This window comes from Sminthopsis crassicaudata, chromosome 6, assembly GCF_048593235.1.
Source record: "Sminthopsis crassicaudata isolate SCR6 chromosome 6, ASM4859323v1, whole genome shotgun sequence".
In the NCBI taxonomy this organism is placed as follows: domain Eukaryota; kingdom Metazoa; phylum Chordata; class Mammalia; order Dasyuromorphia; family Dasyuridae; genus Sminthopsis; species Sminthopsis crassicaudata.
Genome location: NC_133622.1, coordinates 78,359,746 through 78,384,752, shown reverse-complemented (window position 1 = coordinate 78,384,752; position 25,007 = coordinate 78,359,746). Strand labels below are relative to the sequence as shown.

Below are 25,007 nucleotides of genomic sequence, written 5' to 3'. Positions count from 1 at the left end.
CCACAATCTACTTCAGTGAGCAGTCATTTAATTAGGAAATCAAAGTAGTTTTTATCCAGAGGGATATGAAATCAGAGTAGAGATTTTTCACTAGATACTTTTTGCTATTCAGCAAAGATAAACTTGGTTGGACAGAGCTTTATCCCTTTAAATCGCCATACATAGCATTCCCAGTGGGGTGGGGTAGTAGCAATATTAGGACTTCTTAACCTGGAGGCCACGAATCGATTTCAGAAATGGTCCATGAATTTCGGTGAGAAAAAAATTCTATTCCAGTGTAATTTTTTTCTTTTGTAATCCTACATATTTTATTGTATGCACTTAGAAACATCATTCTAAAAAAGTGCCCACAGGTTTCACCATACCACCCAAGGGGGCCATGATCCTTACAGAATGGCCCCACTCTATGAGCAGTTTAAGGACACCATTGAGAATCACAGCAGACCCACCTATGCTTACAGACATCAAACACACCAAAAGATGGATATGTGCATATCCTTATACTAACCTATTTAAACACATTAAAAACCATACCCACATCTATACAGCGCTGCTTCTCCAAGTAGTAGCAACAGCATCCCCATGTTTTAGCACTCGATTACAAAGATCCTCATTTTATAGCATTTATTCCATTCCATGTTGTGTGTGTTTCGTGGGTGGCCACTGCATGGGAAGAAATGAGTTTGGGGAATATCAAATGGAAATACCCCAGAAGGGAAAATGAACCTTGAACAGGGAAAAAACATCAGTCTTTGAATTTTCCTTGCAGCAAGATTGAAGCTGATTATATGACAGATTTTGTAGGTGTCCAAAATCCTGGTCAGAACTATTAGGGACACTAGATTAGCTCCCAAGCTCCACTGAGATTAGAGGGAAGAGCCCAAAAGAGTACAGTCCCAAGTCTGGAAGAACAAATTTGGGCGTTCGGTCTGGGAGGAAGAAGGTGTGGGAACGCATCTCCCCCACAAAGCAGGAGAGGCCAGACACCTGCAAATGTCATCAAATCGCTGGGGCTGGAGACTACAATGTGAGAAATCAGATCTTGCAATGGGGTTTTTATTCCTTGAAAGAAAGCCAATTGTCACAATAGTCGGTCCTCCTCACCCACAGATCAGGAAGAATCGGCTGCCTCGGTTTCTGATTCCTTCCTCCTTTCCCCGTATTAACAGCTGTCCGATCCTTAAACCACAAACAAACAAACCAGACCCAGTGGGAAAACTACTTTGCCCCTGCTGCTTCCCCTAAGTTTGCTTTTCATCTGAGGAGAAATTCCCCGGTAATTAAGGCCCTGGGTTAGCCAGTTATCACCCGTAAGGTTTTTTTTTCCTGATAGCCTCAAGATACTGCCAAGGCTGAGGATGAGCTACAGAGACTGACTACAGAGCTTCGCCGTGGCAGACACCCCTAACACGTGACGCACAACAATTACACGGAAGTCACACCGGAACTGGCGTAAGCTCAGAATGAAAGGCCACAGGTTCGGATCCTGAGCTCTTTCTGCAAGATAACGAACCGAAGGGTGTTTAACAGATGTGGGCTCTGAATGCCTTGAAATCTCAAGGGTTGGAGGGCACTTAAAAGGTCACTTAGTCCAACCTCCTGCCCCCGGCAGGAATCCCCTCGGGAACATCTCTGGTGAACGGTCATCATCCAGCCTCTTCTTTAGGACCCCCGTTGGTAGGCAGCCTCTCCTGTACAAGTCTAAGGACTAGGACAGTTCTTCCTGCTATCAGGCCCAAATCTGCCTCCTCTGGACCAAAGCCAACAAATCTGATTCTTTTCAACATCAAACGACCACAAAAAGCTAAAGCTACCATGTCTTCCCCTTCACGGCACTTCTCTTTATTAATCCTCCCTAGGCCCTCCAAGCCATTCTTGCGGTGGCTGACTTTTAGTGCCGGTCCTCCCTTACAAGGTGGCGCCCAGGACTAAGCCCACACTCCAGAGGACAGCACAACGAATGACTAATTAATGGAACCAAAGATTAACCGTGGGGCTTTTTTTCCACATTACATGTTACAACTGCTTGATTTTTGACACAAACAACTATCACCCAATCTAGCTCCTCCTCATTCTATATTTCTACATTTCTCATGAAACTAAATACACGAACCGCCCCCCTCCCCTATTAAATTTTACCTTGGTCTGGCTCCATCACTCCAGTCTATCAAGATTAGTTTGGAGCCTGATTGTCATCTTCAAATCCAATCTCTGGTACTTCTATCCATGTGACCTGGACTTAACCTCCATGGCCCTTGGTTTTTTCATCTGTAAAAGGAAGGGGTCGAACCAGATGGCCCGTGCAGTCCCTTCCACCTCTCTCTATGAAGCTCTCATTTGCTATCCAACCAGCTTCCTATTAGCCACAGATTTAATCAGCAGATTTTGCATGTCTTCATATAAATCATTGGTAACAAGGTCAAACAGTCAGGTGCAAGGACAGAGCCTCGTGGGCTTCGCCAGGACGGCGCCATACTTTGTCCCATCAATCAAAAGGATGGCATGAAAAATTTGGTCACCTGGCAAGCTCAGAACAGAATACTATATGCCTAGGGCATCCCCCATTCCAATAAGAAACAAGCTTATCAGTTTGGCAAAGATGTCAAACAGGAGAGCTTCCCTAAGCGAATTTCAGGTAGTTTCTCACCTTTCCCTACAAAGCGCCTCTCTATCGGATTACTAACTAGCCTTTAGCACAAAACAAATAATAAGTTTTATCTTCCTTTTGCAAAAATGGAAAAAGGAATGGTACAAATGGCCTAAAGAAACCAGTATCAAAACTTGTGATGCAAGTACCGGATTAGCTTGAGACCACACATGTGACAACCTATCTTCATTTCACTCAGTCAAGAACTAATAGATCGTGTATTAAGGTCATATTTGGGTTTTCCGTGTGGTCTCCAACCTTAGTCACTTCTAAATGACACTGTGCTCTTTCAACCACACACACACACACTTTTCTCTAAGTCTATCTCACCTTTGATGAGTGTTCCTCACTCCATTACTATTTATATTCTACCTTTTCCTGCCCGGGACGTCTCTGAAAGGCCCACAGATGCAGGTCTAGTGCTGCCTTTCCTTCCATTCTGTCCCTAAAGAACTAGAGCCATCCCCGTATCACTTCTCAAGCCCTCCTCGATGCTGGACCCAGCCCAAAGAGAAAGCCGCTGCTTTCTGCTAGAACCGGCTCAAAGCAGGCCCTGACAGAAATAAAGTAATGGGCGCAAGAGTCTTCAGAGCAATGAAGTGACTTTGGCTCTTCCCTCTCTCCGACTAACGATTGTTTTCTCATCAAAAAAAAAGTTTATTGCACGTCTGTTAGTACCGCAAACACTATCATGTCAAGCCAGAATGAATCGCATGGGTCTTGCTTGTGGAAGATGAGCGCGTAAAACCAAATCAGTGGATTAGAGACATTACTGAAATGAGCAAAGTAGGAGACAGGATGGAAAAGCCTCCTTTCCCCGCACTATCTAGGGCGCAGCATCTTCCTCCGAGGGCATCAGGCTGCAGTATGTTCACGGTCCCTCTTCTCAGCGGTCCTTGCCAGCATCTGCTGGGCACAAGAAGCAGAAGCACGAGGATGGAAGGGAACATCCCTGGCCCCTTCAGGCAACCGAACTCCATCTTCTGTCTACTTCCGTAGAAGGGCAAACGAGCCCAAATCCAGCTCCTCTGGCACCACGGTCGAGCCACCAAATATCAATTTGTCATTTCTAAAAGCGCCTGGGAAATGTGACTTTTGAAGGGGAGAGCAAAAGGAAAGCTTCGGAACGTACAGGAAAGAAAGGCCATTTCCCACTAATCTCAAACAAACAAATAAATACCCAGTGTTTTCATGAGCAGTAAAACTAATGGGTGATCTTCGTAACCGTCGCCTCTTCTCGAGGTCCCGGTTTTGGAGGGCTGGCTCCAGTGACCACGTTTCTCCTCCTCCTTGGTGCTCACCTTTTCCACACTGAGGCATCTCTTTGACAAGACACTGGCCTGTGCCAATGAGCTAAGAAGCAAATGAAAAGGTTTTGCTTCTTTGAGAGAAACATGTTTCTGTCTAGCGGAGTTCTTTATGTTCAAAGAAAGGAAATATCTTCATCCGTCCAAAGGATTTCTATTTTAAAAATGCAGTTAGTGCTTGAGAAAGTTATGAGTTCTGCTCATGGGAAGGGATGAGGGGAGAGGGTTGAAGTGCCCATGAAACAGAAAATCAGAGGTTTAAAAAAGCTCAAAATGTGTTTGTCCGAGTCCATCCCACAGCATGTTCAAGGCAGATGCCAGAGCTCCAGAAATTTCCCACAAGCCATAGTACTCCCCAACAGCAGGCCGTGATTCCCCCGAGTCACAAAAAAAGGCCACGGCAGGGAGAGGGAAGGGGGAGGAGAGACTGCACTTCCCAACGTCCCGTGAGCCCTGGGAGGTCCGGCCCGTCAGTCACGGAGGCGCCGCCAGGACCCGGCGCCTTCACCGCCGGCTGCTGCGCGAGGGCTGGGGGAGGCAGGTGTCTCCGGAGAAGCAAAGGGATGGCGGTCTGCGGACTCGGGCTGGGGAGGCTCCTTGGCAGGAGAAGGAAGGGGAGAGGTTTGCTCCCTCCCGGCTTTGCTGGCATCTTGACAGTGCTTGCTGCAGAAAATCTGACCCTCTTTATCTAGAGCTGTGTTCTGTCGGGGAAACAGCACAGGAACACAAGGTTAGACCCGGCACCCACATCGACAGCGTCGCCGTTTCCAGTACCAAACACCACACCGGAGCATGCACCAGACGCAGGAGCAGGCCAGGAGGAAGGACGCAGGGCTTTGTTCCCCACAGAAACGCAGAGGGAAACCTCAAGGTCACCCTCCCTCAGGAACCGGGCCTTGGGACAGACGCCCTTTGAGGTTTGTCAGTGAAAGAGGCCCAGCCTCCGTGATCCCCACGGTCTCTGACCCCTGACCCCTCCTCATTAAACTAGGACTTGGGGTCCCAAAATGGACCTTCAACGAATCCTAGGTGACCCCAAGAACGGCCACCCGCAGCGTGTTCGAGTTGAAGTCCTGTGGGCCTGGAGGAGGGCTCAGAGCTCCTCTCTCTGCTGCTCCTTGCTCCTGGGCATCCAGTGGCTGGGAACATGGCCGTTAATGGCCTTCTCTCGCTACACAAGCTCACCAGCGGGGCACTCACAAGGCTGCCCGGCTCAGAACAAATGAGCTGCTGAGGGTCCGGGCTCCTAGACCAGGGAAACTCATCAAACAGGGCGAGTTCTTACTGACTTGTGACACAGCTCTGTGGCCCTCCCTGCCTCATCTCCCTCAAAGTGAGGAGGCTGAACGAAAGGCTCTGGAGTCTTCTCCAGCACCAACTTGCTACTGTTTCTCAGAGAAGGTAGAATAAGATGGATCAGAAACGTTACCCTCCCCTCAGTGCCGGAGTCACAGCGCAAGGGGAGGACTCGGAAATCCGCTGCCCCGACCCCCCATCTAACAGGCGAGAGAGCTAAAGGTCCAAGAAGTGACTATTTTGTCTAAAGATGGGACCAAAACCCTGGTCTTTAGGCCGCAGTCCCGCCCTGTCCCATACACATACACATTGGGAGGGTCCTGGAGCCCAAGAGCCCGTGGGGCAATCCCGCTGACAAGAAACCCCCCTTTCCCAGCTCCCACTCTCTTCACCCTCGGGGGCGGAGGGAAGCCAAGCGAGACCCGCGTTCTTCCTCCTGTTCTCCTCCTGTAAATTAGACCAACACACATGTGCGCAGCAGAACAAAGCGTTGCAGTTAGTACGTACCGTTGCCTTGGACCTAGTCAGAGGGAAGCAATGCAGGCGGTGGAGGAGGAGGAAGAAGGAAGGAAGGAAGCAAGGGACAGAAACTAGACTTACTTTAAACAGAACCAACACCAATCAAACATTTTCTTTTGCTTTTTTAAGGCTCCTCCACCCCCATTTGCCCCCCAAACCTGCCCCCAAGTAGAAGCATGATGGTGGGCAGGGGAAGTCCCCTCTGCTAAGCTGACCCCAAATGTCACTTTGGCGTGTTAGTATGGCAGCAGTGAGCCAGGCTTCCTATTGCATTTCCCAGCTCTGCCACAGGATGGCCTCACCCCCATTTCACTGAGACTGGCACCCAGCCTCCAGAGGTCTTCCCCACCTCAAACCCCCCCCCCCTTCCGTCTGAAAGGGATGTCCTGCAGCAGCGGCCCCTCGCCTGGCAAGGTCTGTCTGATGGGTGCCCGCCAAGCCTCCCCTGACCTCAAAATCCTGTTTCTCAGAACCTGACTTTATTTGCTCTGGGCCATGTTTGCAAATATCTGCCTTAACAAAAAAATTAATAAAAGGAGAAATGCATTCGAAAACAAAGTCCCCAGGTGGGTCACACCGAACAGTTTCTCTACCCAGAAAGAATCTGGGGGCGGGTCAGAGCGGGAGCCAGCGGCCCTCCTGCCCATTCTGCAGCCACACGAATTACGTCGTCTCTGACTACGCTCGGCCGGCTAAGGAGGACGTCGGGACCCGAAAGAGCAAGAAAACCCCACACCGATAAGAAGCTAAGCGTGGACTGTGGCGGAAATCTGAGACAAGCATGCAGATTGAGAAGGGCTGCGAATTAGAAACCGCGCCGATTAAGCGTAGCATTTTAATACCGGGATTCTGCTTCACGTTTATCCACAGTCTCAACAGGACAAAGAACGGAACTCTGAAGTCCCTCTCATATTGTCAAATCAAACTGTCAAATAAAAGGTAGATAAAGTCATCAACCTCCCCGTCGTGAGCTCCGCTAGCAAACGCAACATCCCTCAGTCCTTCTGAAGGCTTCGGCTGGCAAGAGCTTGGACGCACTCCACGCAACAGAGGGGCAGCTCTGAAAGGCCAACGTGAGGCTGCTTCCGTTCCTCTCCCCAGATACAGCGGGAAACTACCCCTGTGGCACGGGGGCAAAAACGGGCAAGTGCCAGCCTCGTCCTCCCGAGACTTAACCAGGGGAATGCTCTTATGTCCTCCCTTCGGGTGGTTCTCAAATTGAGAGATGTCCCAGCGGACATGGGGGGGGAGAGTTTGGGAAGCTTTCAAGCCCAGAGTGGAGCATTATCACCCAGATTTTTAGATGTATCCCAAGGAAAGAATAACAGACAATCTCTATAACGAGGCAATGAGAATGACAGGAACAACACAGCAGCGGGATGTACTTCACCACACAACTGGGCTCCAGCCCCCGTGTTGTGCCAGAGGAAAGTGATCGCCCCCCCCAGAATGCTCCTTCTCTGAGGTTTTTAGTTTGTTTTTTAGGGGGAGAGGAGGAAGGATAAGACACTCCATTATTGAGCTCCAAGGATGAAGGAGAATCATTAGGGCCCAAATTACAGTGCCTTCCTCAACCACGGCCTCTCAGCACTGACTTAGCAATGCTGCCGTTAGGGTCCAGGTCACCCTGTCCTCCTGCCGCTCTGAACAGGATTGGGACGCGGCGCTGACTTACAGCACCACAGTTACGTGCAGAGTTGTGTAGGGAACACAGAATTAGACAGGCTTCTGCCAAGAAGCTGACGTGAGGACTCAAGCCACGGAGACGCAGCTCTTCCCAGAAATTCCCAAGCTCTCTAAGTGACGGGAGGGTTCCTGTGGGTGTGGAACCCCTGGCCGGAAGGCTCCCCGCAAGCTCCTGTGCGGCTCCCTGGGAAGAGGAACACTTTCCAAGCAGCAGGAGGTGGGAATGATCTGGAAGGGTCCAGACACTGATTCAGGAAGGCCAGGAAAGGAACCAGCCGCGGGGCCTCCAGAACCTTTGCCACTCTGTCTTTGTTGGCCGCTGAGACGGAGAGAGACTCGAGCAATGGCGGGTTTTCCAGGGTGTAAACTGCGGCGGATACAGGGCCTGCCTCTGAGGAACGCTCGGAGCCCCCGTTCACTTAGGAGATAACTGGTTAAAGGCCCCGCCTGTCCCCAAGCTGGAGGGTTTGGGTAGAATTTCGAGGATGCTGGCTCCCCACCACTGTTTTCAGAACCGTTCCTCCCCGTCGGCCCCCATCTGCCGGCTCGGGCAGACGTGGAAGTGCTTTGCCTTCTCCTGCCATCATCCCAGAAGGCTGGAGGCTCTAAGTGGAATGCAGGCGGATCCCTGGGTAATGGGCTCCTGCTGTTGGCTGAGCCAAGATGGCTCTCTTCAAAGCCGGCAGACCGCGGCTGTGACAGCCCTCCAGTCACTTACTTTCTCAGGCCGCTTAGCTGATGGCAGCTAAAGTATCCCAAAAGCCAAGACCGGATAAAGGCGCCTTCCCTTTGGCCCGGCGGCCCCCGTAGACCGGAGGCATGTCAGGGGCTCCATCACTTTGCAGAAGGAAAACAGCTCCCAGCCGGGACAGCGCTCGGGAAGGCTGCCAAGCGAATGAAGGAACCGAGAGGCCGGCTTCAAAGGCCCGACGCGGCTGGGAGGGAAGTGACCTTCCCACAAACCTGCATGAGGCACGAGACAGGGCGAGCAGGGGCGCTGCTGGGGCTCACAGACCGGCGTGGCCCGCAGGGCCCGGGGGAGGGCTCTCTCAGGCGGACTGGCGAGACCTGGGTCCCAGGCGCTCTGCAACGTGCTGTTAAACCCGTCGTTTGCACCGCGGTGACTGGGTCAGAACCAGTCCTGGCTACCTGCCCCCCAAGACGGAGGGGGGGCAGAGGGGGACGAATGGTCAGGGACTTTTCTAAGAAGGTGAGAGTTTTGAGAGGGAAGGATAAAACAGCCACAGAAAGCTGTAGGGGCCGCGGGGACTGCCGGGAAAAGACCCTCAGGATGGGGGGAGGGAGAAGAGTTAGACGGGCTGACCAGGACCACTGTAGAATACCCCCATGAGAAGATGCCAGAGTGGCAATCATCAGCTCAAGCAGTCATAGTCGATCTGGACTCAAGATCACTTCAGTTCCAGAGTCTCTGGAATCCTGATGTCCGGACCCTCACAGTGAGACCATAACTGCATTCTTGGGTGTCTGAATAAAGCTTCCCACAAGGGGCTAATCTTCACCTTCAGGCAACGTTTCTGTTTTGATGCTACTTTCTGGCTTCATCTCATTTAAGCTGCTCTTCATTCCAAGCTGATGCACCAGCAGTTATCTTCCGGATGGATGAGGCTCAGAATCTCCCCTAGACAATCTTTTCTTAGAGCCGAAGCATCTCCAAAAAAGAGACAGGGATCCCAGAAAGCCTTGCGCAGGGCCAGCGAGGGAACGGGTACTGGAAGGGGAGGTCCTGGGTACTGCCAGGGGGTGCCCAGGGGGGTTTCCCAGGCCTCAGACCCTGCTCAGGTCTGAGGGACGGGGGCCAACACACGGCATGCAAGCTTCATGATATAAACAACAAAGACACGGGCTGCCCTAGCTAGGACATGCTGCTTCCCGGATGGGGCCCTCTCCCCTGCACTGTGGCCTGCCTGTGGAAAACTCGCGGCTGGGCCCACTTACCATGATGACGGAGACCCCGGTGTTTGTGCTGTTCTGTTTGGGGAGGGCATTGTTAAAGTGCTGTTTCAGTTTACCTGTGACCTCAGCTTGCATATTATTCTCCTGGGAGGCGTCATCCTGGGGAAAGAGAAGCGCATGTGACTTTCCCCTTCCCAGGGAGGGAGGCAGATGATAAACTCCTCCCTGGGAAATCCCAAAGCAGCCAAACAGGCTTTGGCCCTGCCTCGAGTCCGGGGAGCACGAGCCCCATTCAGAAAGAGCCCTTTGGCTCAGTCCATCCTGGGCTCCAGAGCGGAAGGGGCAGCCAAAGGTCGGTGCATCCAACCCCTCGCTTTCCAGCTGGGGGCTGAAAGGAAGAGCGACCAGCCTGAAGCCGGCTCCTGCCTCCAAGCCAGCGCTTCCCTTGCTACAGAGAAGAGCCTCTCGGCCAGTGACTTTTCTAACTAGAACCGTCCCAGCAGTCACTAAGTTTCATCTCTCCAATATTTATGAAGAGACAGGGTAACTATCAAACAGATACTGCAATGAGAAGTTCTTTACTTGGTACAAGGCTAACACCTAATTCCAACTTAAAGTCTTGATTATATTTCTTCCACATTTAACATATACTGGATAACTTGCCATCTAGCGGAGGGAGTGGGGGAAGGAAGGGGAAATTGGAACACAAGCTTTTGCGAGGGTCAATGGTGAAAAATCATCCTTGCCTATGTTTTGAAAATAAAAGGCTTCAATAAAACTTTTTAAATAAATAATAAATTTTAAAAATGTTGGTCTTTGATTATATGAAACTTCAGACTCCTTCCTTGTCTCCCTCAATACTGCCTCACTCCATATTTATAAGCCTATCAAGCAGAATTTCTATGATACACGTAATACTGAAACCGCTTAGCTGTTTTATTATTTCAATAGATAATTTACTTAATTATTTATCTGCCGAGGCGAATCAGCTGAGGAGCCTAAAAATTGCTAAATTCCCTGAAAGACTTAATACCATACACAAGCTTCAAGGCACTGAATCCAAATTACAGAACAGTGCCCTGGGCCAAGCCCACGTGACAGCTTTGGTCCTCCCTACTCAGGTTTAAGGAAAATACAAATTAGCATAGATTCCCTACAAGACCAAATTCAAGAACTGCCCTCCAGATGCCATTGAAGTGCTTTTTAAAGAGCATCCTTGGTCAGGTCTTGTCAGGCCATCCGTCATCCACGGATGGGAAGAAAGAACCTTTGAGCCTCCCACAAGGGTGAGGGGGATTGACCTGGGATCCACAATCAATGGATGGGCTTCAGCATGTCTCTGAATTTGGAAGAGGAGCACCTAGATCACTAGCATCTAAATGTAATTCAGCATTTCTTTCAATTATTTAAAAAATTCTTCAGAGAAGAGGCCCAGAACCTCACCAGCCTGCCCAAAGGGTCCAGATCTTTGTCTTATAGATGATAGATTCACACAAGTCCCTCATTTGCAGAAAAGGAAAGTGAAGCTGGTAGAGGTGAAGTGACTTTGCCTGGGATTACCACGGCTAATGGACCCTCGTGGGACTGAATGTCAGGGGAGCATGGAGGGTCCGAGAGTGGACATGTCTTCTTGACTACTGAAATTAAATATGGAACTCTCCCCATACCTGAACCATGGGAAGGGCAGAGGCAACACGGCGACAGGAAGGTAGGCAGCCCTTTAGGAGCAGGGGGAGGTACTTACTGACACCCAGGGATGGCTTAGGATCTGTCCGGCTGTACATCGGGCTTCCACGTTGACTTGCAGCATTTGGCTGATTAATTCCTGGGAAGAAATGAAGAAGAGCAAAGAACAAGAGAAGGGGAGACGCTCTGATGATGGCTGAAGCCATTTTCCTAACATTTCCCTGGGAGACTGGTAGCATGATAGGGGAGTCTCTGAGAGGGTCAGGCCGGCTCTCAGAGGTGGGGCTAAAGACCTCAGGCCAGGATGTTGTGGCCAAAGGCCTCTCAAGGCCATGCTCCATCTGAGAGCAAGTGTGGCTTAGGGCTCGGAGAGGAGGCAAGCAGGTGCCTGCACCAGGACTCCCGAGCCAGCTTCTGCAGACGGGGGCTGCTCAGAGGCAGTTGGTCACCACTCGGCTGGATGGATGGATACCAAGAGTCCCTTCTCCCCTCACACCCAAGTATCCGTAGAAGAAAGCACTGGGGGGCAGGCTTACCTTTGCTGAGTCAGTGATGTTATCCCAATAGGGGGCAGGAAACTCCAACTTTCCAGCAAGGATCTGATCAAAGAGGTCTTCTTGAAGGTTATTCTCACTAAGTCAGGATTACAAAGAATAAAATCGAAGTTACAAGATTGGGTGGCAAGGGAGAAAAGAATTCCAACCTAGACCTGTGTTCCTCCAGAATACCTGATGCAGGAGCTCCTGCTGCTCAGATGACAGAAGTGTCTATAATTTACTGCTCACTCACACTCTTGCCTTCTCTCTCTTGCTGAGACAATTGGGGTTACGTGACTTGCCCGGGGTCACACAGCTAGGAAGCATTAAGTGTCTGAGACCAGATTTGAACTCAGATCCTCCTGACTCCAGAGCTGATGCTCTACCCACTGCACCACTAGCTGCCCCTCGCTTTCTCTTTTTTTTTAAGCAAAAGAAAATTTATTTCTTAAGTAACGTTTATGAACTAGCTGTAAGCAAAGGCATATAGGTTAAAAAATACACAGACACAAAACCTATGGGTAATATAATACACATATATGCAGACCTATGTATGTATACACACAGAACTTTGTTTGCAAGCTGTATCTGATCTCTGCCTTAGGGGAGAAGTCTCAAAGAGTTGCTGCCTAAATTCACACAGTACTAAGAATCAGCGGGGCCTGGCTTTGAACTTAGGTTTTTCCTACTAGAATCACCCAGCTCTCTCTCTACCCATTTTACCAGACAGCTTTCATTTCTTCACAGGATTAATCAATGACCAGTACCAGGAAGCAGAGACAACAAAGAGAAATCACATCCAATAAATCCAAATCTCAATTTTAGCAAAGACTATCAGCCTCCTTTGACTGAAAAATGACAGTAGTAGTAGTGCTAGTGCCACTAGCACTTAAATAAAGCTTTAAAGCTGACAAAATACTTTACATGTATTATCATGTTTGATCCTCACAACCACCCAAAGGAGGGAGGTACTATGATTATCCTCATTTTATAAATGAGCAAACTGAGGCATAGAATGACTTGCCCAACTGGTCAATGGGAGGCAAATTTCCAACTGCTAATGCATCCTTTGCCATTTAAAAAAAAATAGCTTTTTATTTTCAAAATACAAGCAAAGATGGTTTTCAGCATTCAGCCTGGCAAAACCTTGTGTTTCAAGTTTTTCTCCCTCCCTTTCCCCCATCAACTCCCCTAAGCAGCCAGTAATCCAATCTATGTTAACCGTGTGCAATTCTTCTACACGTATTTCCACATTTATCACGCTGCACGAGAAAAATCAGATCAAAAAGGGGGAAAAGGAAAAAAGCAAGCAAACAACAAAAAAGGTAAAAATACTATGTTGTGATCTACATTCAGTCCCCATAGTCTTCTCTCCATGACCAGTTTATTGGAATTGGTCTGAATCACCTCACTGTTGAAAAGACCTCGGCCATATTTTTAAGAATGACGTCCAGCTAAACTAGAAGAAAAAAAAAACCTAAGGGGTTTCTTAAGCAAGCCATATGGGAGAAGTGAACTAGACACTCCCAGCCAGGGTGGTCATTTACTTCAAAGGTCGGAATGCGCACTCAGCATTCCTGAAGTCTTGGGCAGTTTTCCCTTTACCCCGTTGTGCGTAAGAGTCTTCTCCTCCTCTTCCTCCTCCTCAATCCTTGACTACCCTGGGATCAAATGGGACTGCTCCAACAGACAATGTTTCACAAGCATTTGTCAATTTGATGTGATTTAAGAGAAATTTCTAAAATATTGCAGGGAAAAAAGCAAAGATAGGACATTCCTACCCATATAAACATTGCCCTTTGGCAAGAAACTGTCAATAGCTATTCTATCAATACCTCAATTATAAGGGATTTTATCTCCAAGATGATGACCCCACTGAAAGGAGTGGGAACCGGCTGTTTCAGATCAAGATCCAGCTTAGGGGAAAGGCCCTGGAACCATTTAGCTGCTCCTCATGATTTCATTAAAAAAAAAAAATAATTTCCACTGAATTGTCCAAAGCAGGCCATAGTTCCCATATGGTCACACCACCTCTCCTTCGCCACAAGTCCCTGTTTGTTCAAATCTGAAAGCCAAAGAGCAGCGAGTGCTCTGTGGTGCTGTGGTAAGCTCTCTACCATCGGTCATACAAGATGATGGCTGATTTGTCATTAAACTCACCCATAACTACATAAAATCCAAAGCTGCAAGGTCTCTTAAAATTTCTTTAGTGCAATTCCCTTAATTTGGAGATGAAAAAACTTAGACTCAGCCAAATAAAAAGCCATCTCTAAGGTCACATGGGTAGCAAACAGCAAGCAAGGCTTTCTGCATCCTCCGCGCCATACAGCCTCTCAAATGAAAGCCCAATGTCCCATTGCAAAAGAGCTTGGGAGCCAGAAGGAAGCAGACAGAGCAAGAAGGCTCCTCGGGGTTGCTGCAGATCCGACTTGCCAGATTTCAACCTTATGCCCTCACTGCAGTCTCCTCCTAGAAGAGCCTGTACTATACCAGCCCATTCTGCCATCTTGGGGAAGGCTGCAGGTCGGCCGCCTTTCACTCCTTCCCCGTCTTGCTTCTTATTTTATGGGCTTCAACACCAGGCTTCAAAGACCTTCTTCCTCTGTCCCTCCCTTCAGCTCCCACTTGTGTGCAGTTTTTTCCTGTAAGCCCCCTGAGCACAGAGACTGGTTTTTGTTTGTTTTCCTTGTGATTGTATCTCAGTATTGGTGCTATAGCTGGGACATAATAAATGCTTAAGAAGTGCTCACTGCCTTCCCTTTTCTTTCTTTCTTTTTCCCACCCTGAGGCAATTGGGGTTAAGTGACATGCCCAGGGTCACACAGCCAGGAAGTGTTGAGTGCCTGAGGCCAGATTTGAACTCCTGACTAGCTGCCCCTAATACCTTCACTTTTTTTTTTTACAAGCTTTTTATTTTTCAAATCATATGCAGACAATTCTGCAACATTAGCCCTTGCAAAACCCTGTGTTCCAATTTCCCCTGCTTCCTGCATGCCTTCCCCTAAGATGGCAAGTAGTCCATTACATGTTAAACACGGTAGAAATATATGTTAAATCCAATATATGCATACATATTTATACAATGATTGTGCTGCACAAGAAAAAAGAAAGGCAAAACAAAATAAAAGCAAATAGCAACAAAAAGAATGAAAGTACTAAACCACACTCAGTTCCCACAATCCTCTCTCGGGTGTAGATGGCTCTCTTCATCATTGAACAATTGGAACTCTACCTTCACTTTTTTTTTTTTTTTTAAATTAATAGTTTTTATTTACCAGATATTTGCATGGGTAATTTTACAGCACTGACAATTGCCAAACCTTTTGTTCTAATCTTTCCCCTCCCCCATGGCAGGTTGGCCAATACATGTTAAATATGTTAGAGTATAAATTAAATACAACACATGCATACATGTCCAAACAGTTGTTTTGCTGCACAAAAAGAATCGGACTTTGAGATAGTGTACAATTAGCCTGTGAAGGAAATCCAAAATGCAGGCGGACAGAATTAGAGGGATTTCTACCTTCACTTTTAAGACAGTTTCTTTCAAATGCACAATTAACTTTTTTCTCATATATATTCAGCATTTACCCCCTAGTTGCTCCCAACTTTATTCTCCTCTAATAGGAGTGAAAGAAATATCTCAGGAAGGAATCAAATGTTCCTTCTTCTATATTCTTTGCATTTTTATAAAAGATGTCTCAATGACCCGCTAGTCCATTTTTTTTCTGCTGCCTTATCCTTCCTTACCCTCCCCCTTTACCCACTAGAAAAACGAAGCCTTTGTAAGGAATATGCACAGTCCAGCCAAATAAATCACTGCAGGGGCTGTATCCAGAGTGTCTGGCCAGAGCTTTGTAAGATTCTCCACTTTTCCTCCCCCTTATACACCGTTCCCCTGCCCCGGTCACCACAGGCCCCAGGTTTACCACTGGAAAAAATGCCCAAGCACACTACGTAGCTCTTACACGGTTGTGCACTGGAAATGGCCAAGCTAAGAAGAAGCACTCCCTATATTCTAGGAGCCCCTAAAAGAACACTCTGCTGGGTGCTGCCCCTTCAGGGAAGGGCCTGCACAGAGAGGGCCTTCAAAGGTACGGAGCAGGCAAGAAGGAAAGCAAGCTTTGCCGCTAGCACTAGGCTAAGGAGGGCCACAATGCCGTTAAGAGACAAAAATTTAGGCGATTTTTTTGACAAAATGGAAAATTATCAAAATTGTTTTACAAAAGCACATTGCATTTTTGGAGTTCTAAAACAAAAAAAGACCAAGTTAACTTAGATACAGCTGGACAAGTTTAATGAGGAAAGGCTGGATGGGATTTCACAACAAAAGAGCCTGAAGCCAGATCTAAAAGCTCCAAATTCTGAATCCCCAAGAAAGAGCAGCTTTGGGAGGGGGGGAGCTGTACTTACTTCTGCTTGCTTCTGATGCGCTAGGAATGAACCTGGACGGATCCAGTGCTAGTGGAAACAAAAGAGCTGAAAGAACCCTCCACTGAAGAATGGGGATGTAAAACCGAGAGGCTCTCAGAATTGCGGAGAAAACAAGAGGTTAGATTATAAAAGTAGAAACTACAACCTGGGGCTGTGAAATGCTGGCTCGGAAAGCGCCCGTCCACTTTACTTTTGCACAGAGCGCACGGCTTTGGGGCTTCGAACCCCGGGGGTCCGGGTCCCTGCATGACATCCTAGGCTAATGCGTTAGCCCCTACAAGACCCTTCACCTCACTGAGGGAACTTCTATCATCTCCAAACCTGGATAGCTGAGACAGTGAATTTCAAAATATCGTTGTAAAGAAAGGCTTTGGAGACCTTAAAATGCTTTGCAAACATACGATATTGTGATGAATTATTTTTCTATGATTTGAAACATCTTCATCCTTTAGAAGCAGAGAGCCCTCTAAGGAGCACATAACCTGCCCGGAAGGGCTCTGTAATCTAAGAGCAAACATTCTTACACATCAGCTCTCACTTCCGTCCCTTTGTTGCAGTCTGAGCTCACGGAAGGAACTGGACATCTCACGAATGCCGGGGTTACAATGATCGATTCAAATTTTTTTCTGACTTGCAACACAGGCATTATGTCGAGAGGTAAATGTGTCTGGGAAAAGGAAGCGTGTGTCTGTTCAGGACAGACGAGACGCTGGGTCACCCAAGAGGCTGGCTAACTGGGTGACCCTCTAGGGTCAAAGGAGCCTCGTGCAGTTTATCTGGCTGGAACAACAAACCACGGACCCAGTTTCTGAAGACTGAAGGAGAACTGAAAATTGTTAAAAGAAAAAAAGAAAAAATATATATATTTTTTCCTTTAAAAAAACACAAAACTGCCAGAAATTGCACTTGACATTTGGAAACACTAGAGGGAGGTGTGGACACATTCGTTTGTAAAATGGATCCTGGGATCTTAATTTAGCACCAAAAGTGACCTCAGAGGTCACCTCCTTCAACCCAACTGTTACAGATGAGGAAAATGAATCCCAGAGAAAGGAAATTGTTGGCCCAGGGTCACATAGGTCATAAATGATGAATACAATGACCAACACAAAACAACTCTGCCTCTGATTTCTAATGAGCTTGCCAAATATTACAAATCAGATTAACCCAGAAGGGCATCTCTGTGGTTTGAAAGCCCACACAGCCTAGAGTGAGCCCTCTTTTTAATAAAAAAATAAATAAATAAAAGGAAATAGCCACTATTAGACATGCTATTTTAAAAAAAAAATGTTTTGTACACAGTAGGTGTTACATAAATGCTTATGACCCTCTCCTTTTCCTTCCCTTTCACACCCCCTTACACACACACACAGAAGGCAGGAGAGAGTGGGAATCAGCAAGTCTCTAAGCCTCATTTGCCCTTATCTGTGAGGGAGATAATCCCTGTGTGATCCGCAGACCCGCCTCACATACTCTGCATGTTCCCTCTATTCCACAAACTCTCATTACCCCAGTAATCTGGCAGGGCTGGGGGAAGCCTCATGGGTAAGACGAGGGGCTTCTAAAAGGAGGATGTGTAAGAATCTCCCAGTGAGAGCTACGGCTCTGCAGCAGTGCAGGAAAACCGTTCTGCTGTACCTTACATTAGCGCACATAAATATACACATATACACACATGCATGTTTGTGTACAGCTGTTTCCCTGTGCATGTGCACAGGCATGTGTCTGTGTCTCTTTTTCCCTTCCTCCCCACTGGAAGGGCAGGGACTATATTTTTGGCTTTACTGTATCCCCAGTGTTTAGCCCAGGGCCTGGAACACTTCCTAAATGCTGACTGCTGCTGCAGACGACAGGCAGTTTGGCTACACACATACACAAAGAACTGGCGGACCGCAGAGGGACAGCTTTGTAAAGTTTTAAGGAAAGCCTCTGGGTGATACAGCAGTGGTGAGCTCGAAGACTCATCTTTCCGAGTTCAAATCTAACCTCAGACACGTACTAGCTACAGTCACCTGTCTCAGTCTGCCTCAGGTTCCCCATCTGTCAAATAAGGTGGAGAAGGAAAAGGCAAAGCCAGTCCAGGATTTTTGCCAAGAAAACCTCGAATGGGGCATGAAGGGTTAGACAGGATGGAAAAACAACCCAACAACAAAGCTGAAAATTGAAAGAAAAAAAGAAAAGATTTCTTTGGTAAGACCGAAGGAAGATGTAAAAAACCATCGCCTTGCAAGAAGCCAGCAGTCTGCTTCAAACTTCGAGATGCTGAGTGAAGAGGGGAAAACGAGCCGCTTAAGGTTTGCCTCTCTCCCTCTCCGGGCAGCTTTGGGCCCCAGCCTTGGCTCCAGGACACGAGACCCAGACTGACCTGCGGAACGGTGGGAATCCACAGAGGAGGATGTATGTGATCACGCCCGCTGCCCAGATGTCCACCTTCAGGCCATAGCTAGAAAACACAAGTGGGGGAGGGGGTGGAATTAAGTCAGACTCAGCACTTGGCACTCTAGCACGGGTTCTGGGGTTGAGAGAACCCCCAATGTGCAAATCGACCCATGTCACGAGAAGCGCGCTCCACTCTGGCCCTCAGAGGAGACCGTCACTGCATTCTCTTGAAGCCCAAGACTACAAACCCAAGTCTCCCAGTGACACCTGAGAGATAGCCAAGGTCATGAGCCTGCGTCTCTCTCCCAACACCCCCCTCCCCAAACCCAAAGCACAGCTGCATCTTCCCTGAAGCTTTGTTTTGGTGTAGAGGGAATGACCTGGGCCCTTCAGACTAAAGCTGCAAAACCCTTAATGATTCATAGGAGAATCCGAGAAAAAAATGATCCTTTGCAACACAAAGCTCAGGCTTGAATAGAGCACATGCTTTTTGAAGGCAGAAATCATATCCCCTTTTATCTGTGGCTCTCCAAAGCCCAGACCCAAGCGTGCTTCTTGTTAAACGGAGAGCACCGATGCTGAAGGAGGCCCTGCTTTCAGTCACTTTTGATAAGGAAGAATAGGATGTGCTTGTTTGGGGGCTGGAGGAGCCTTCTAGAGAGAAGAAGGACAGAGGATGTCCCGCAGCCTTCCCAGACCCCAACCAGCCCGCTGCAGGTGACTGAGCATCACACCGGTGAGCCGAGGCGGCGAGCCTTCCTTCAGCCCCCTTTTCAGCTCCTATTCCTTTTCTCCCTTCCTGCCCTGTGCGAGGAAGGGGCAAGGGGTGATTGTAGAACATTGCTGTTTTCTGTCATTAATGCTCTTCCCCTTGCCCGAGTTCACCATTCACCCAGGATGCTGGCCACCTCCCACACCCAGAGAAGCGTGGCTATCCACCTGTCTCTCTCCCCCATGTATACACTTTTATACACATGTATCTGCATTACATGTAATGACATACATGTAACCTGAGTGTCAAAAGGCTGCAGTTTCACTGGAGTAGCTCCTTCTCCTGTGATAAAAACCACAAGGCTTTTAAGCCTTAGTTAACCGTCTTTCAGGAGCTCCTTAGACAAAAACAAAAACAGAACATCAACCACTGGGAGGTCAAGCATCTGCTGACGAGGTTCTCCAAACTTAGCCTCTTTCCCTCTGATGACAGACAAGGGCAGCGATGGGCTGACACGCAAAACTTTTCCAGTTGGTAGAAACTTGAACCTCTCTTAAGGTGAAGTCTGTTCCCCAAAGAGATTAATTTTGTTGTTGTTGTTCTTACTGGTACCCTTCCTTAAAAAAAACAAAAACCCACAATCCTACCCTAACATGCTCACGCCTCCCCCTACACCGAACACTTCTTTCTGTCAATAAAAAGAACAAAGGTAAGCAGAATGAGATGACAAGGCAGGCAAGTGTGGCTGGATAAGCTCTCTTCTTCATCTAGACCCTGGCCTCCTCCTCCTCCCCCGTCCATCCTCTCTCCTGAGAGGAAGAATTGTGCTAAATCCTTTTTTTTTCTCTCAACAAAGACTGTTCACTGCAATTAATCTTACTGAAACTGCCTTTAACTCATGTTTTTATTTATATTACTGTACCCATTATATATATTTTCATCTTAAAATTACACACAGGGAAAGAAGTAATATCGATTTATTTCTCTTTTTATTTGTTCTTTTTTGATAATCTGGTCTTTCCCAAACCCAAAACTAGATGCTTATTTTATTGTATGCATTATAATGCCTTCATTTTAAAGGAGGGGGGAATAAAGGGAAGAGATTGCTCACTACAAGGTCTGAAATACAATCACAACCAGAACTCCAGGATCCAAAGAGGGTCCACGTGGAAGGGGGCATTCTTCCATAAACTCCCTGGCGTGACGGAGAGGCTTCCATGCCCGAAGTGGAGATGCGGTGAGCAGCGAGGCAGCATGCAAGAGTTAGCATCCTTTCATGCAAGACCCCAACTCAGAGGATTCTTACCCAGTCTCAGCAATGATCTCCGGAGCCACATAAGTAGGTGTGCCGCAGACAGTATACAAAGGCCCTTCAACCACAGTGGCCAGCCCAAAATCGCCCAGTTTCAAAGATTTGGTTCCATCTGGATATTCACACACCTGGGCAAGAGAAATCCATAATTAGGAAAAGATGGTCTCTCTATAACTGTTCAGGGAAAGGAGGAGAGAGAAGTGGGGAGAAAACATGTGGTTTTCTTTATATAAACAAATCAGGAGAGAGAAACTTGCCTAAATTCCTTTTTCTGGAGAGACAAGTACTACTATTTTCATGTTCTTCCGTTTTGTCTTTAAGATATGGAATAATTATAATAGAATTTAGAACTGAAAGAGGCCCCCCCAAGGTCAAGTCGAACTGCCATCCCCCCATTTTACTCTGAAGAGAAAAGCCGAGAGAGGTAAAGAGTCAATGGCAAAATTGGGTTTCAATCTCAGGTTTTCAGATTTTAAATCTAGTGTTCTTTACTATAATGTCTTGGGGAGGGGAAGGGGAAAATGGTTTTCTAAGTTGGTTGAGCCATCTCACTAACACTTTCCCCCAAAAGAAGCCCCAACAGGAGGCAGAGCTCTCTGCTACCATCCACCCACCACTTATTTGGCAAATTTGCCCTACCACCTTAGGTCTCATTTTCCTCATCTGTGAAATGGGAATCCTATAATAGGATTCTAGTTAAAGGCAGGATCAAATGACACAAAGTACTTTGTTAAATTATATAAATGTAGGTATTAACATCTGCCTAATGGAGTGCCATGCATCTCCCAGAAATTGCTTCCCCAATGACCTGCCATGCTTCTGTCCTTCGTATTCTACTTGAATTCTCAAAAATTTGGTAAAATGGTAGGTAGAGGGGGGGGTAGAAAATGAGCCCAATTAGTCCTCCTCAAAACAGTTACCCTTCCCTTAGCAAATAAAATATCAGATTAGATGACTAACATCCAGGGAAACACAGAAAGTTTGGCCCTAAAGATAAGACAAAGAGCAGGTCCATTTCAAGGAGGCTCAGTGCAAGAATATGATAGTAAGGGACAGCATGTGATTCTGATCCAAGCCCAGTGTAAGGATAGCAGCAGCAGAAAATGTACAGGCGCTGTGGGAGGAGAGGAGGGAATTGGCAAAAGAAGGGAAATGATAAGAGAAAAGTGCTTCAGAGTTTCATTACTAGTAATTAATCATAACTATAATAAAATAATTCATTTTTATCAAAATTTAACCAATACAGGGTCAAGGCTGAGCTATATACCCCCCTGAATAAGTCATATATTCCCGCCACTCATTTGACAAATATGCACCACACACTGATCGTCATGTAGCTTCTTCCCCAAATTTGAGGATTATGGAGAAGAAGACATGCCATATTTTCTCAGTTAGAGTGAGGGACAGTAGGGCACACCAGGAAAGGGGAGGATTGCTTCTCTTCCCTAATTTTCAATTATCTTCCAACTCCAAGGCCTAGAATCCTATGTCCCTGGAGGGTAGCACCTGCCACCTTTGTACATCCAGATCCTGGCAATGTTGTGGTGGTTTTCCTTTCACAGGTGATGTCTTGACTTGCTCACAAATTGGATTTCAGTGACGTAGAATGGGGCAAAGTCATCAGCTTCCCTCTCTCTTCTACGGTCATCAAAGCCCAGTGGAAGGACCAAAGTCAAGATGATGGGCATGGCCTGGGATGGACGACCTGACCAAGCTCTAGTGCTCCACTTCCAGCCCCTTCATGGCTGTAGGAACAGACTGCTCCCATTCTCCCATTCTAAAGGGGTGAATCAGGGGAAGTCTTCACATGCTTGCTGCAGACACTTCTCTAATTCATCCACTGGCACAAAGCTGGCCGGTGACCTCCACCTAGTTTAGTCCACTTGCCAAGACAGTTGATCTGATGTGACTCTATATTCTACAGTTTCTTGATGCCCCAGGTGAGAACTGGGTAAATCAGGTGGATATCAAGGATAAATAAATAGCCCTTCAAAGGATTCAGCAAACCTTCACACAACAGATGCTTAATTAATATTCACTTGAAAAGAATAGCTGATTTCTGACCATAAGCACCTTACAATCTACTGGGGAAGGGAGAAAAGTACAAAAATATTTAAATCTATGACACAGCTTCTTAAATCTGGGTGTGGTTTTTAAGTAGATCACATATTTGGATGAGGGAAAACTCACATCTTTATTTTTTTTACCTTCTAATACAAACTATTATTACTATGGAGCAGTTAGATGGTACAGCAGATAGAGCACCCAGACTTCTATGTGATCCTGAGCAGACATTTAATCTCAATTGCCACCAAAAATAAAACAAAATAAATTTTTAAAGGGAATTCTCCTAGTACTTTTAAAGTTGTTTCTAATTCAAGGAAGAGACAACATCAAAAGATCATAGACAAATGGATCTGGAATAGGATCGAGGCTACCCAGTCTAACCATTTTACTTAATTTTTTTAAGGAAGGGGGAGGGCAGCAGTCATGGGGCCCAATCCCCATGGCTGTTCAGTGCAGAAGCCTCAACCTATTTCCATCCCCCCCAACGCTGGCTCCTTCTTATCAGGCATCCTGGGGGTGCCTCTGCCAGCTGGGGGCTACTGGATTTGAATCTCACACCACTTACCAGTTAAGTAACTTGGAACAAAGCCCTTAACCTGAGTATTAGTTCCTGCAGCTATAAAATGGGATAGACCTGTACAGTGGATAGTGTAGAGAGGCTGGAGTCAGGAAGTTATGTGACTGTGGGCAAGTCAATTAACTTCCTTTTTTTTTTTTTTTTTGCCTCAATTTCCTCAACTGTAAATTGGGAATAATGGTTGTTGTCAGAATCAAATGAGAGGATATTTATTACATATTTAATTCAATACCCAGCAGATAGGGCTTATTTCCTTCTCTTTTCTCCCTTCCCCAAGTACCTCACAGGGTTATTAAGAGGATCAAATGAGATAAGTACAGTGGGTCATTATCATTCATTATCATTATCATCATCATCATCATGACAAATCCTATTATAAAAGGAATATTCGCTAGAAGAAGGAGAGATGGGAAAGGGAACAGTCAGACCCTAGAGAGAAAGGACACAAATTTCAGCTGCTTGCTTACTTGTACTTATAAACCTGCCCTCAGCAATGAATGGGCTGAGTCCAACAGAATAAAGTGTATCTTTAATGAGTAATTAGGTTCAAGGAACAAGTAAATTTGAATTTTTGTGGCTAATAAAAAGAAGACACACGTCATTCCTGTTTAAAAGAAGTCACCAGATTAAAAAACAAAAACAAACAAAAAACACCCCCTTTGATGAAGACTACAGTTGTAGAGAGAGAGGTGGTCCTGGAGACTTTGCTTCCTTTATCACATTCTGCAAATAAACCAATTTAGTTTTCTCTCTGTTCTACTTTCCTGACAGACCACATGCCATCTTTGTGCCCTTACACTGACCTAAAACGGACCCTCTCTTTGTTCACTCAGTTCCAACTCTCCATAACCCCATTTGGGGTTTTCCTGTTATTCAGTTATTTTTCAGTCAGGTTCAACTCTTTGTGTCCCCATTTGGGATTTTCTTGGCAGAGATATTGGAGTGATTTGCCATTTTCCAGCTCATTTTATAGATGAGGAAACTGAGACAGACAAGGTTAAGTGACTTGCCTCGTCACACAGCTAGTAAATGTCTGAAGCTGGATTTGAACTCCAGAAAATGAATTTTTTTGACTAGACTGCACTCTCTCCTCTTCATACCTAGCGATACACTCTTCCTTTAAGATTCAGCTTGAATCTTGTACAAGAAGTTTCTTGATTCATCCAACAGTCAGTGCCAGCTCTCTGAATTGCCTTGTATTCAATGATTGTTTGTTTATATACACACTTACATATGTGCTCGCTCACTCACACACAAAAAGCAAGGCAGATGGAAATTAAGTGAACTGTCGAGGGCTATAAAGCTAGTGAGTGTCAGGCTGGATTTGAACTCGTCTTCTGGACTCTAGGTAGAGAATTTGAGTATCATGTGACTGCTAACACAATGGGAATTTATATCTCCCTTAATCATCTTTACCAAGTAGTTCAGTTTTTCTCTTCCATAGTCTATTTCTCAAAGATTTGATATTAAAATTATTTTACCTATCATGGCCTCTATTTCATTTCACATTCACAGGACTTTTCTGGATTATTAATTAAATAATCACAAATTAAATTATAATGATGTTTTTGTCCTGTTTCTCCTTCTGTTAGACATTATCCTATCATTTACCTATCCACAAAGAAACCACATTTTTATGCCTTAAAATGATCCAAAAGTAATGAAAGGTTTTTTTTTCCTCAATAGTACTCAATATCCTGAATCTGCCCCGAACTGAACAGGATCATATTTAAAGGCAATCAATATTTTACATAAAGTAATAGGAACCAGATTTGCATTCATCCTACAAACTTCCGAAGCATGGATTTTCATTCATAATGTTTAATGTAAATATTAAAGAGAAAACATTACATGTAGAATTACAACTGTAATTTATAGTGTATTTATCATAACCCACAGTTTAGGAACAAATTTCCCCTGAGTAATTTGCATCAG

At 46.4% G+C, this 25,007-nt stretch overlaps 1 protein-coding gene across 6 annotated transcripts in view; it reads right to left on the bottom strand.

The window, feature by feature from the left end:
• The window catches only part of DCLK2 (doublecortin like kinase 2), a 212,045-nt gene that overhangs the window by 18,062 nt on the left and 168,976 nt on the right, over positions 1-25,007 (bottom strand). For 2 of the 6 annotated variants that reach the window (XR_012483019.1, XR_012483020.1), the window contains 7 exons: positions 20,423-20,556; positions 18,391-18,468; positions 11,592-11,688; positions 11,114-11,194; positions 9,412-9,528; positions 6,612-6,694; positions 4,517-4,655 (listed from right to left, as the gene is read on the bottom strand). Coding sequence is in view for 4 of the 6 variants with exons in the window: in XM_074272518.1 (XP_074128619.1) it covers positions 4,425-4,655; positions 9,412-9,528; positions 11,114-11,194; positions 11,592-11,688; positions 18,391-18,468; positions 20,423-20,556 (738 nt within the window). In the remaining 2 variants the exon portion in view is untranslated. Of the gene's footprint in view, positions 1-8; positions 4,656-5,757; positions 5,771-6,611; positions 6,695-9,411; positions 9,529-11,113; positions 11,195-11,591; positions 11,689-18,390; positions 18,469-20,422; positions 20,557-25,007 lie in introns of those variants that run through there. The other 4 variants (XM_074272518.1, XM_074272519.1, XM_074272521.1 and 1 more) reach the window with 3 other exon arrangements.